General features: G+C 35.1%; 2 protein-coding genes across 3 annotated transcripts in view; one reads left to right on the top strand and one right to left on the bottom strand.

Annotated features, from left to right (window-relative positions):
* Window positions 1-7,363: 7,363 nt before the first annotated feature.
* On the top strand, window positions 7,364-9,455 carry LOC113772136 (epsin-3-like). 2 transcript variants are annotated; one of them, XM_027316697.1, is made up of 5 exons: window positions 7,364-7,693; window positions 7,784-7,907; window positions 8,038-8,160; window positions 8,285-8,446; window positions 8,544-9,455. In XM_027316697.1, the coding sequence occupies exons 2-5, from the start codon at window positions 7,801-7,803 to the stop codon at window positions 9,160-9,162; spliced, it is 1,011 nt and encodes a 336-aa protein (XP_027172498.1). In that variant the 5' UTR covers window positions 7,364-7,693; window positions 7,784-7,800; the 3' UTR covers window positions 9,163-9,455. The 2 variants fall into 2 exon arrangements, with proteins under 2 accessions (XP_027172498.1, XP_027172497.1); XM_027316696.1 differs by having other exon boundaries at window positions 7,364-7,907.
* A 28-nt stretch (window positions 9,456-9,483) lies between these two features.
* The window catches only part of LOC113771916 (U-box domain-containing protein 33-like), a 12,831-nt gene continuing 8,265 nt past the window's right edge, over window positions 9,484-14,049 (bottom strand). Inside the window, exons 2-7 of the mRNA XM_027316465.1 lie at window positions 13,840-13,958; window positions 13,193-13,299; window positions 12,372-12,945; window positions 11,254-11,805; window positions 10,339-11,061; window positions 9,484-10,006 (exon numbers count right to left, since the gene is read on the bottom strand). Of these exons, the coding sequence (XP_027172266.1) occupies window positions 9,824-10,006; window positions 10,339-11,061; window positions 11,254-11,805; window positions 12,372-12,945; window positions 13,193-13,299; window positions 13,840-13,958 (2,258 nt within the window). The 3' untranslated portion in view covers window positions 9,484-9,823. The remainder of the gene's footprint in view (window positions 10,007-10,338; window positions 11,062-11,253; window positions 11,806-12,371; window positions 12,946-13,192; window positions 13,300-13,839; window positions 13,959-14,049) is intronic.

Below are 14,049 nucleotides of genomic sequence, written 5' to 3'. Positions count from 1 at the left end.
AAAACTAGAAGGATCATGAAATTTGGCTTCTTTCTCGATAATGAAGAGAGCAATCCAATTACAAGCTACTGCACGTGATCATGTTATCTCGGAGAGTTCATTTTAGTTTTTTTTTCAAAATCTAAATCACTAACATATTTCACACGATTGAAGTGAGAGTAGAATAAATCAACAAAAATTAAAACGAAAAACAAGATAACTATTAAAAAAAACTAAACCAACTGTGAAGATCATAAACATGGTTGATGGTGGCTAGAAGATGAAGATGGTTGATGGTGGTCAGATGATGAAGATGGTTGGTATCGATGCAGATTGTGATGCATGTGTGGAAGACCGGTTGTCATCTTGACAGGAAAGGAGGGTTGCATTATAGTAGTTCATATTAACAAAGCCAATTTCCTTGCGATTTTTTTTGTGTATTTTTTCAGTTTGATTTTTTGAGTTTGATTAGAATGTTAGAATGGTGGCAAGTTGGCTGCTTATATATGCCTTATAATCAGCGTAGTCATCTAGATAGGTTGCATAAAAGGATTGGCTCAATCAGCCCCAACATATTTTGTTAATTATGTTATGACATTTAACCTCGCTCGTGTTTAATTGTAGAATTAAACCTCTATAATTTGATATTTGATAAATTAATAATCTCTATTAAATAATAATTTTTTAGGTCTTGATTTGGACTATCAAGTTAAAATCAATTTTAACAAAGATATGATAATAATTTTTTTAAAACCTTACCTAACCCTTTGGTTCCAGTCATAGTATAAATTAATAATTCACTCAAATTAGATATGCTATGCTCATATAATGCTTGATGCATTTGATCAGTTATTTATGAACATCTTTTAAATAAGAAGCCATAGTTTAACCATGAGATATGAAAGAAAAATTTGTATTTGTTTATTATAAAAAGATTTCTTTATTATTTATGTACATATTAGTGTCATACATTGTATGCATTTAAAATTGGATATGGAAATCTATCATTTAGTATTTCTAAATCTTTTTGATTTCTTAATGTTAGAAAAATGATATCAGTTACGTACATTAATAAAATTAAATTGTACTTGTAAATCAAGTAGATGTAGGTTGGTTTATATTCTATAGACTTTTAGCCTCCTTTTATTAATAGAATATATTTTTATAAATAAAATAAAACTTTAGTTGATCAGATGAGTTTTTTTAATTGTAAATACACTTGATAAATTAATAAATTATTAATTTATCGATGAATTAATACCTCTTTGAACTAATACGATTTATTTAGTTCAAAAACTATTAATTTATAAAGGTTTTACTATATTGTTCATTATTTACTATTTTGCTGAAAATGTGTTTCAGATTATCTAAATTTTAGCTGCATTTTAAATTGTAATCTAGGAAAATATTTTACAATAAGCACCATTTTTTGAGTTATTTTTAAGATTTTGAGTACTCTTCTTTTTTGGTTATGAAGTATGTAAATGGAATCTTTTCTTTTCTTTGCTTTTTTTTAATATAATTTAGAGTGTTATTTAGAATTGATATGACAATTATTCTTTGAACTCTACATTAGGTAATTCAAAATTCTTAGCAATGGCGTGTAGTTCACTTGGATTAAGTAAAGGTTAAAAGAAATAAAAAAGAGAACGATATGTGTTACAATAATATTCAATGAAATTTATAACTTTGCTCTTACACATGTGAAATAAACTTATTCATATTTTTCTTAAAGTTAATTACATGACTAATCAAGAAAATGCAAAATGCAAAAAACTTATTTTAAGAGTCAATATGTAATCAAACAATTTCTTCCTTATATTTGCTGTAGTTATGTCTTTGTTCATTTGATTTATGGATGAAAAATACAAAAAGTAATAGATGACGAAGCCATACACGAAACTCATCTACTTGAGTGAAAAAAATCAATGTTGGATTTATTTACCTGAGCAAAAAAATTAAATCCATAAATTTTCACATAATGTGCTTTGAATAAAATCACATCAAAAATTCATACAATTAGTTACATGCATGATCTGAAAAGGAAGTGGGTGCAAGGTAGAATATAATTAATTACTTTGCATGTGATATCGGATGGAGTTGCATTCTTTTCCTTTTTTCTTTTTCTTTTTTTTTTTGAAAAAAGTTAACTTTATTGCATTAGGGTACAATAGACAAATTTCAGAAGCCAAATTCATTACAATTAGAAGGTCAAATTGGTTAGAAAAATAAAATCAAGAAGTAATATTGATACAATTCACCAAAACTCACAATTCTTTTAAGGACCTATTTGTTTTGAAGAAAGTAATATCACTTTGTCCCCCTCTCCCAACTCCATGATAAGTTATTTTTTAGAATAAATTTTATATACACTGATAGTGTATACACTATCACGGTTAGATTTCAAATTTAAATTTAGATGAATTGTAATGTATTCAATGGTGATGGTATATACATCGTCAGTATATAAAAAATTAATCATATATTTTTATTCCTTTTAAGATAAAATTTTTTATAAAAAATATTCTGTAACAATCTAACTTTTAGTTAAGTTTATTTATGATTACTCTTGTCATTAATGGTAGTAAATAATAAGTAGTAGCTAGTATAGCTTTAAATTGCAACTATTTAATGAACCACTAATTCGTTTTTATGCAAGTCTACGATAAACCGAATCCTAATGTAAGACTGACTTGAATTTAAAGTTAGAAAACTAGCTCCAAAATGTAAGATTGAATAAGATTTTTAAGGGGAAAAATAAGCACGAGTATCAGTTAAAAACAAACACTAAATATATGATATTTTTAATGTGATGATGTTATTGCTTATACATTGATGAGATCATATTGAGAAAGGAATAATTCAAAAAAAAAAAAAAGAAATTATGGCCGGACCACATCACATCTTGGTGATCTTTCATGAGTTTGGGCAAAAGTGCTTGCAGGTTTTTCTTTCAATTCATTGGTTGGTCTGCATGAATTTCTGTTCGCATTTTCTATTTTGTCTTGAGTTAAATTGGACGTACTTTCATATTAGGTTATCTCGACAGAGTGAACCAGCAGTACACGATAGCATCCAGCTTCATCTGGTGGAAATCCAGTTACAAATTCACCATTAGTACTAAGGAAAATAACTGACAACTTAATCCCAAATTTGCTGTGATGCAACTTTTGATTAATTAATAATCATTCTTGTTCTTTTAGAGTTATCTAGTAGTCTACAGAGCAATATTTAGTAGTATTCTTATTGCTTCAAGAAATCAATTGAACAGCATAGTTTAGCTTCTAGGGGAATTAGCCAGGGTTTTAGTTTGACTTAAGTCCTTTCCTGAAACAATTACACTAGTTAAGGGTTTATTAAAGGGCGTTCTTGCTCATGTTAAATCCATCGTTCAATTTTTCATCATTCCTATTCCAAAAAGTTAAAAAACAAAAAAATTGAAATTGCACTTTATCTTTTTATTTAAAAAATAATTCGTGTGATAGAGGAAGTCGTGATATGCAATCTTTTTGTCTTCCCCCTTGTTATCGTGAATAGCAAAGCACAACCAAAAAAAAAAAGAAAAGAAAAAATATAATAAATTTATGGGCCCTAAACAGGCTATTTGTGTATTGCAGCCCTCACGATATAGCCCATAAAGATACACGTTTTTTACAAAAGCAGGCGTTGCAATCCATCGACAGGATTGGGCCTCATTTAGAATTTCGCTATGGTAGTATTTAAATTTAGTTTCAAAGAATATTTTCATTGAAAGCCTCCCTCCATTTACTTTTAGGCCAATAGTTACACTACTGTAATAAAAGATTTTGTTTCCTTAATGGAATTTAAAAATTTAGATTGGTAGAGGACTTAAGGCTTACATGATGATGCTCCGCTGAGCGAATCATTTGTCGCATGTTCGATCTAGTTTTTGCTCAAATTCAAGTCGAACTCAATTTAATTAAGCCAAAAAGAGAAAAACTCGACGTATTTGGATTCGTTCGCAGCATTTACTTCGCTCGATTGTTGCCTTCTCTTAATTAACTTCTTTGAACTATATGTGTTTTATTTTTTAATTCAATCGTTACACCTTACTAGCAAAGATGGTGCAAATTTCGAGCAGACCAATATGGACCATCAACACTGAAGGCCTACAACTGGTCAGAGGAAGAAAGCCCAAAGGTCTTGAATTCCCCTCCTTTGGCTGCTACAAAAGCAAAGGTGAGCGGGGAGTAGGGCTGTAAATCCAACTAATTAATTTGATATTTGATTTGAATTCGCCTTGAATTTGATTTGTTCAAATTTGTTTGTTTAAGTATGAATTCAAGTTTGGACATAATTTTAAATTCGAGAATATTAACAAATCAATCATGATATTCACATCATCCAACTCAATATCCTTATAAACATATAAGATAAGTAAATTTCATAAAAATATATTTAAAGTTTCCGTACTTAACTTCACTTCTTTCCTTCATATATATTGCTTATTTTATAAAATAACAAGCATATAATGCTCTTTATCTCTTGAATAGGCATAATTGATTTTAATCGCATCCGTAATTCATCGTAATATGAATAAGCATAATTGACTTTAATCAAATCCCTAATTCATAGTAATAGATTTCTTAAATATTAGAGAGCAAAAATTAAAGGAAAAAAAACAACAAATTAGTTTGAAAATGTCTATATAATATAACATGAAATTTCAAATCAAATCAATCCAAATTTTGATTGTATGTGTTTGAACTCAATACTAAAACAAGCTAAACCAAACTTTTCATGAACATATATCAAAAATTTCAAAGCAAATTCAATCAATCTCTTTCAAAAAAATTATCAAATACAAAGTTCAGACATTTTGTTTAACATTCAAACCAATTCGGAGCATAATTTTGTCAGCCTAGCGAGGAGGACTTGTTTAGGTATGATCTTAAGGTTAATGGATTTCCGGGGGTGCCGGTAAGAGTGTGGGACCCATGAAAGATACGGTCGTGGGGGGGTTGTGGCCGAGCCCTGGGCCGGTCAATGCGGAGGGATGTACCAAAGATAGATTAGATTGACGTACCACATTTTTCTTTACTCGCACAAAATCCCCGATTTTCATATGTCAAATCTCACGCGCCGACTGCGTTTCATATCCAATCGCAGCGTAGAATGACTAGATGCGGACTCTCACCTTGCTGCCCGTGGTGCGTGTCTGTTTCTGCGCGTGGGGGCTGATGAGGAAGAGAAAGGATACAGTGCTCCGCAATTCGTGCGCTCCCAGTTCTTTATGACTAACGATGCACCGACTCACTGCCATGTCACGTGCGCACGTGACTCCTTAATCTCTTGTTCTCCTCCTACTTTGTTCACTCACTAAAATATACAATTATCCTTGCTTTTACCACGGTTTTTTTTTTTTTTAACCTTTTTCTTTGGAAAGATGCTTTTACCCTGCTGGTAGAAGCTGAACAGTTGTCCTTTCAGGGGGAAGCAAATAAACTACCCCAGTTGATTGGAGCACTCACTATTTTACTAGTGCCACCTTCATTTCTCCCTTCTCTACTCTTAGACATAGTACGTGAAAGAAAGATAGATACCAGACCTTGGAGCATCGGAGGAAATGTTTATTTCAATATGGGAAAACTCCAAATTTTTGTTCAACTTAAGATGTGTACATCTTAATTTTATTCAATTATTCGCACCAAGAATTTGTCAACATAATCTGTTGCTAACCTTCTTTTTTTCCTTCATTATAAAAGTGTTGCATTTTAGCTGCTAGCATCACTTCTTCATTTCCGTTGTCAATTGATGTTTATCCATGAATTTTTAGCTTCAAAATTATCATCTCATCATAATCTAGAGAAACTACTGTGAAGACAATAATATGAAAAAAATGTAAGCATAATGTGCGTACTGTTTTGTGTTTAAATTACATTTAAACACCGCCACAGATCAGATAAAAGATAATTTTCTTTGAATAATAATTAAGTACTCTTTTTTTTTTCCTGACAAATCATAAAACTCACGCAGATGCACTACTTAGGAAGAGCATCAAACAAACTACTGTCCCTTGATAATTTGAGGTGACCATACTTCCTTTTGGGAGTGTTCTTTTCCTTTTTATTCATTCAAGAAAATTTCACAAAAGCATTTTATATTCTCTTCAAGGACGGGAGAAGGCACGGCCTGAGCTTTGAAGATACTACTGCTATCCTGTGTCTTTGAACCCACAAAAGGAGTGCCTAAATCACAAGCCATTCTTTTAAGTATGACCGTACAATGGGAGGATCGACTGACATTTCTAATACTTTATAACATTACAGTTTAGAATATATTAGTTCAAATCTAACCCAGCTGCTTTTGACTGGAAAAGATTCTATAACTCAACTAAAAAGTCCATACTAGCCCCATCTGCTTATGAGTAAACATCATGCCGCATTATGAATAAACAATTGGGCATTTTTTTGGCAAGAAAGCACCAAACAACAAATTGTTTTTGGTAAATCTCTCTCTCTCTCATCGAACAGTCAAGCTCTTGTTGTTGTGTTGTCTTTTTTTTTTTTTTTTTAATTCCACTCTGGCTCTGGAAGCAGGGATGGTGAAAATTTCTGTTTTACTTAATTGTTCGGGTTAAAAGAACTTATATTTGTTCACATATTCCGCGCCTCTTCTTTCACCATATCTGGCACCTCAAATAATATACAAAACATCCATTATGGCCTTTTACAAATTTAAAACGTAGAGATGAACAAATTTTTTTTTGACATATTGGATTCGACTGTAAAACAAAAAAAATTGTAAGTAAGAGATCATGATTTCAAAATCACCAACTTTTAGGCCGGTGGTCACCACCAAGTCCTTGGGAGGTCAAGGGTTCAAGAGTTCAACCCGTGCTTCCTATCAATTGCCACAATATGTGATTTCTTTAAAAAATTCAGATGGATATGTAGTGCACCCGTCTGGTCCGATAGTGGTTCAATCCCTATCGACCTCCGGAGGTCCAGTTGGACATTTCCCTTAAGTTAGAATAGAATAACATTATATAGATAAAGTGACGATTGACCAAAAAAAAAAAAAGAGATTATGATTTCAAAACTTCTCACTTACCAAAAAAATTATTTAAAAAAATAAAAGTTTTTAACATGCCATATTACAAGACAATTAGACAAAATACTCCTCCCTAATGAAGGCAGAGTGATGGGCATGCATGGGTCTGTTAAACAATTTTAAACTTTAAAAAAAGTACTACTAGGATGAGCAAAAGGGCAACGATCAAAGGACAAAGAGCAGCTGAGCTGGTAACTGGTAAGTAGCACCAAGACTAAACAAAGAACTCTTATTGGGAACAAGTAAAACTCCACTTGGAGCAATCAAATTCAATCATTCAAATTTTAAACAGGAAAGCCGGCGCCTCACTGCCGATCCGAGATGCTGACTTCAAACTTTTTTTGAATATGAACAGTCTCCCACACTCTACATTCAAGTCCAAAACCATTATTATCTATGCCTGATGATCCCAAGATTAAAACTGCATTTTCTAACTTGGAAATTCCGACATCTCAAGTCTTACCAAATGTGATTCAGACCAAACACATCCTTCTCACCACTCTTCCTTGAATTTGTCAACCCCTACATACATCCCACCTCATATCTGCCACCAAGTGTCCATTTTTCTACTATCATAAATTTCTTCTTGTTACATATGCACTCTTCACTTTATTTGAAGATAGATTAGGTGTTACTTTGGGTGCGTCATGAATTAGTTGAACACTATTGTTAATCCAATATATTATCTATCAAGAGTCTAATCCAAGCAAGAATATGTCTTCCATTCTAGGCAGCAACGGTGGGAATATGGGGTCACCCTTTTTTAATGAATTCAAGAAACAGGCGTCTTTTTTCCTCAAGGAGAAGATCAAGACTGCCAGATTGGCCCTGACTGATGTTACACCGGCTCAACTGTAAGCTTCCTACTTTTTGATGCACTTTGTTGTACGATCTGGGTCTGATATGTAACTATTGAGAGGCATATTTGCCTTTTCAACTTTCAAGTACTTTGAGAGTTTTTTTGATTCTTTTCCTCTTTAAAAGATTGGTAGAGGAAGCTACAAATGGAAATCCAGGAGCTCCAGACACTTGTACTCTTAAATTGATATCAAGGGCTGCTTTTGAAGTAGACGATTATTGGAGAATTGTGGAGATCCTGCATAAGAGGTTTCTTGGATTATTTAGCCTGTGATTCATAAAATAGTACTAGTATTTTATATCAACTATTGATGGCTTGATGTGTGCCTTACACTTGCTGTGATTCTGTTTGTTCCATATTTCTGTGGTTCAGATTAGTGAGTTTTGATAGAAGAAATTGGAGGGCTTCATACCAAGCTTTAATTGTGCTAGAACACTTGTTAACTCATGGGCCTGAGAGGGTATCGGAGGAGTTTCAGAACGACAGAGATGTTGTTGAAGAAACTGGAAGCTTTCTGTATGTTGATGAGAAAGGGTACTAAGTTCATTTTTTTCAAGTTCTTTTCCAAAAAATTTTGTTTCTCTATCTTAATTTAAGGTAGATTCTCACAAATCCTGCGCTTACGAAACAGATTCAACTGGGGCCTGAATGTTAAAAAGAAATCTGAGAGGATATTGAAGCTGCTTGATGATAGATCATTTCTGAAAGAAGAGAGAAACAAGGCTCGGACAGTAACTAAAGGAATTGAAGGGTTTGGCAGCTTCTGCAATAGGCGTTCTTCGGACCAAGAAGTTCCGCAGGAATCATCTCTGAAATCATTTGAGAAATGCAATTCTCAGTTTAATGAACATGGAAATAAGGAAAATGGCATTTCGTTGTTTGATGATCAGTATTTTACCAATGGAAAGCTGGAAAATTCAAAGCAGGCCAACAGCGATAATTCAAACTTGGCATTGAATACAAAACTAGAAAATTCAACCGCCTGGAAAAATTCTGATAATCAAAGGATGCTTGAGAAGGATAGTGCACGAACAAGTTTCAAAGAAAATACGGCCCCAAAACAGAAAGTATATGCAGAGGACTTGGACGATTGGGATACAGCAGAAGAGTCAAATGCTCTTTTGAGTAATCAAGAAGCTGATTCCAGGATGAACATCTCCATGGAAGATGATCATCCCTTTAACCTCAACCAGCTCCGACATGCTGTCTCCCTGCTTCCTTCAAGAGATCAAGTCCTGCGGGCATTTTGAAGATTGAAGTAAAGTTGATGCAAGTAGCTTCTGTTAAAACCATCCCTCGTGGTTTCTAAGGTTATGTTTCTCTATCATGTATATTTTTATGGATGGGAACAAGCCAATGCTTGTTCTTAGAGGATCTGATTTCTTCTTCCAGCCTGCTCTATAGCAGTCAGTCATTGTGAGATTGTTTATTATCTATGTTGGTCGTGCTTGGTTAGGCAGACACGAACTATGCCACCAACTAGTTCACTTTTCTGGTGTGAATCCCGGCACACTAATTGCTTGTTTTGTTTATTTGCCTCGTATTCCTTCTGATATTTGTCTTTTTTTTTTCCATCTTTTTGAGCAAGTTGAGAGAAAATCAGAGGATATCTAGCTTAACATCGCAGATATGTACGTGTTCCTGGCGAGACTGATTTTTTCAATTGACTGTATTCAGCTGTTTTATACAAGAAATGTGTAACAATGAGAGGTTGCTCCCTATCTAGTTGTCCCTGATTGGCCTAACCTGAACAGAATGTATTCTGTCACACTCCGAACTATGAAAGGGAAACAAAAAGGGAAACTGCTGCTAATTACATGATTTATGTACTCTACTCAAACATCAAGCTAGATCTAGATATACGCTTCTATACATGTACAAGAATATAAATGTCACATAAATTTCAGAACCTTAAGATTTGCAGAGCCACTCCTGAATGGCAAGCCGCAGTGCATGATTAGGAGTAAGAGTCAAGTGACTTAATTTCAAATTGGTCATGGGAGATGTCTCACGGCCATTTTCCAACCAGCCACGCAAGGCCTCTCCTTCATAGGTGAATCCATCTGCTGCCACCTGGGGGTCATGCATTATCTCCTGAAAGTTACCCAGTAAAACGTTACCTTACATGCGCTAGTAGAAACTGATGTATTAGTCATCATAAAATAAATGAAACCGGTTCATCATCACACCTGTAGAGGTTACAGAAATCATAGTCTTCCAAGAAAACAAGGCTGTCATTTTTATTGTTTTAGTCAAGAGAGGTCTAGCACATAACTAAATTTCAAGCAGAATGGCATCTTGTTTCAACTTGCGATTGCTAATGGTCGAGAATGAAGAGTAAGCTTATGTTTCAGGAAAACGATAATAGAAAACTGGACAGCTCAAGCTATTGCCATCTAGCCATTGAAGATTTTGACATTACTGACCTGAAGAATGGGGCACAAGAAGAAAGAGGGCACCAGTCTCTCCTCCAAGACATGTAAATGCTCCAGTTCCCTAACCAGAGTTGGCGTGATGGAAGGCCTATCCCTTCCATTCAATTCACAGCATTGCAACCCCAACTCCACCAATCTCCTTGCAACAAATGTAGACCACTCCCCTGCAGATGAATCCAAGATTGCTGTTATTTTTCCACAGCAGACCATTTTTCGTACTTCGCAGGCCAGTCCAGCTGGAGGTTTCCCAGTGAGTAACTGAAGTATGATCAGCCCGAATGAGAAAACATCAGATTTAGGTGTCAGGATTCCAGTCCTATGAAATTCTGGATCTGTGTAGGGAAAAGCACCTCTTGTCTCAGTGATGCGACGGAAACTTGGGCAGCGAAGGGTTTGTTCTGGTACTAATCTGAAAATTCCAAAGTCACCAACTTTGCAGCAGTTCTCAGAGTCTAGTAGGACATTATTAGGTGTCAAATCGCCATGAGTTATTCCTTCAGGACCAGAAGAGTGCAAAAACAGAAGGCCACTAGCAATTTCAGAAATAATCCGTACTCGGGTCTTCCAGTCTAAGGGACAAACATTACTTCCGTGGAAGAGGCGATCTTGGAGGCTGCCACCAGGTAAGTAGTCAAAAACAAGGGACCAGGCTTCAGGACATACGCCAATTAATGTCACCAGATGAGGATGGTGCACTCTTCCAAGAATTTGAGCCTGCAACAAGAAAAGCTTATGTCAGTCATCACTACAATCACAAAGCTCAAACAAAGCCTGAGCATCAATAGAGACAAATCAAGCATTTGAGAATTTGAGTTATGCAAGAAAATTGGACTAAAAAGTTGTTACAAGTTGAAAACAAGTTTTACAAACAACTAAAAAAGCACATGCCCATATAGAGTAATCAACCTCTTGACAAAATTCAGGTTGCTTTTGTATAGAATGCGGATGCAGCATCTTTATGGCGACTGTTCTGTTCAACATCTCCCCTTTGTACACTGCACCATTTCCTCCCCGTCCAATCTTAAAACTCTCTGAAAAATTGCATGTTGCGGCCTGCAAATCCAACAGTGAAAATTCTGCCAATTCCAATGATTCTCCACTAAATTGTACAAGACCATTGATATTTTCACCATTGACTTGTGAGCCACTTTTCCAGTGATCAAGCCACTGCACAGCTTCAATTTTCTGTTGCTGAATTTTCTGCCTTTCCCGCTGTAATCTTGCCAGTGAAGATTGAATAAGCTTCAGTTCTCCAGCAACATCTTCACACCGGCAGTTTGCTTCCTGTGCACGACTATCTAGAACGGCTATATTTCTCATGGCCTTTTGGAACTCACGAGTTAAAACCTCTCTTTCTTCTAAGAGCTTCTCTTGCTCCTGTATTGTAGTTCTAAGCTCTTCTTCAGCTTCTTTCCTAATTTTGACTTCCCGTTCATAAGCAGATTCAAAAGCTTTGGCCTATATAACAGCAAATTAGCCATGAATCTCACACATGGACATAAAATACATAAACAATCAGTTTCAGTTAAAAGTGTGTACAAACTATTTCAGACTATGTGCATCAAACAAGTGAATTGATATTCATTAAATGAAAGGATAGAGTTTGCACTTGCAACAATTCATAGAGACCCCATAGCAACATGGCTGTATTTATAGAGTAATGCAAATCCCGGATGGAGGATGGAAAAGTGAATACTGCAAGTCCTAACCAAGTTGGAAAAGAATTTTGCAAGATATTGTCATCTATAGTATCTAGAACTTGTAGCAAGAAGAAAAATGCTAAAGCTGTACCAACACAAATTGTACGGAAGACCAGTTAAAGCTGTACTGAGATAAGTTGTTGATGACCTGAAGTAGAACACGTTAACAAGAATAGACAGGAAAATGCCTTCATGACTGAATCATTAAAATTCCATTTTGTTAACATCAGTTTTAAGTGCATTGTGAAGCATGAAAAAAATGTTCACGCACTTAACTGGCCACTCTTATGGTGCATACTCAAGCTCAAAACAGAAATAGCTTACATTGCTGATGGCTTCTACAGCTTCAGCTTCCAATTTTTGACACATCAAGAGCTCTGAATCTGCTTCATCCCTTGATTCTTCAGCTTCTTTCTTAAGTTCTTTAAGCCAACCATATAAGCCCTCTTTCTCGACTTTTGAATTAGAATCTGAAGACACTCTTGATACAGCAGATGAAGCATATCCTGAGCTAGAGCTCAAAGTTGCAGGACTGAAGAATTGAAAAGTGCTTGGATAGCATCTAGTTGGCAGAGTAAGAGAAGATGGTTCCACCTTAGCTCCTTCCTTCTGAAAACAATTTCTTGTTCCTGAACAAGCTGGATATTGAGCAGATCTAGATCGAATACATTCTGGGTGATAATTATCATTGCTCTTAGAAGAGGGTGCAGATTGAGATCTTAAGTTCGATGCTGCTGCAAGTTCTTGTTGACTGGTTAATGCAAAAGAACTTGAGCTTTGAGAATCTTGTCTCGTCCAGACCAATTTCCCTTTGTTGACGAACCATATCTTGCAGAAGGGAGGAGCCATTTTGGCTGCATAACTTGCTTTACTGGAGCATTTCTTCAACTTCGAACAACTGAAGGATACAACTTTTAGAATTCTATATAGAAGAATTATACAAATGATGCCAATGATATTATCAATTGTGCAAATAACATATTCTAAACCTTAACAAATTCTCAATAAAATATTGAAGCAAAAACCAAGCTTCTTCCTACTTATGGTCATAAACATGCATGCACGGCAGCTGAAAGTATTGTCTCTACATCAACAAGTGTAAGTTTAAAAGGGGAGGGGGGATGTTGAGGGAACAAGTGACGTACTCTGGAATAGCTCCAATGACTAGCTTCTTAATGTCATGTCTGCTTACAAGATTCACAATCTCCAATTGAACTTGGTCAGCTTCACTGGTAACAGTGCTTGCCTTAACCTGAAAAAGCAATTTCTAGCAAGTATAACCAAGTAGGCCAAGCCAGGTCTGTGAGACTGAAGAAGATGAGGTAAACATTATGCCCTACAGAGATGCCAGAAGTAACATGTAATTGCCTTGTGTCAGTTATCTACGCATGGAGTTTACTGTTTGAAACATGGTCTAATAGCAGACATCTAATAATCAGAGTAAGCCGCCAATATTAATGAATTTTAAGGTGATATTCTTAAAGAAACATCCACTTATTTTGGAAAAGGAAAAGAAGTTTGAAGTTGCAACCAAAATCATATGCTCACCACAAAACCTACAATTTTGCTCCAAACAATGTCGGCATTAGAATTTTTGGGTTTCCTCTTGTTGATTTTAGTTTAACAAAAAAAGGCACAAACTGGTTTACAAATAAAGAATTTGAAAGAGATTATAGCGATTTGCATGAACAGTAAACATGCCAAAGAATGCTTAACAAGATTGATCCAATAACATCAAATGGTTAATATCCACAGGAATTCTACAAATCAGGTAATTAAAAAGAAAGAAAACCTTGGAAGTGCTGCAAATTTTGAAGTAATTCTGCAGAAGTTTTCCCGTCGTTTCCCACTCCTCATTCCTAAATGCAGTCACCACTTCAGGATTTGCTTGACTTGCTGGTAGTTTCCCCACTGCATTAAACAATAACAAATATAGCAATTAAGCTCCAATTGATTCGCGCACTAACTTTGTGACTAAGTAATCCAAGCGAACAACCCGGAG

The sequence above is a fragment of the Coffea eugenioides genome, chromosome 5 (assembly GCF_003713205.1).
Source record: "Coffea eugenioides isolate CCC68of chromosome 5, Ceug_1.0, whole genome shotgun sequence".
NCBI lineage: Eukaryota > Viridiplantae > Streptophyta > Magnoliopsida > Gentianales > Rubiaceae > Coffea > Coffea eugenioides.
The sequence above is the reverse complement of the archived record's forward strand: the minus strand, read 5'-3'. Positions and strand labels throughout refer to the sequence as shown.

Coding starts and splice junctions, on each gene's coding strand:
- LOC113772136 (XM_027316696.1), top strand. CDS start 7,768: ATGTCTTCCATTCTAGGCAGCAACGGTGGGAATATGGGGTCACCCTTT. Junction 8,161..8,284: donor GTGGAGATCCTGCATAAGAG/GTTTCTTGGATT, acceptor TCTGTGGTTCAG/ATTAGTGAGTTTTGATAGAA. Junction 8,447..8,543: donor CTGTATGTTGATGAGAAAGG/GTACTAAGTTCA, acceptor CTTACGAAACAG/ATTCAACTGGGGCCTGAATG.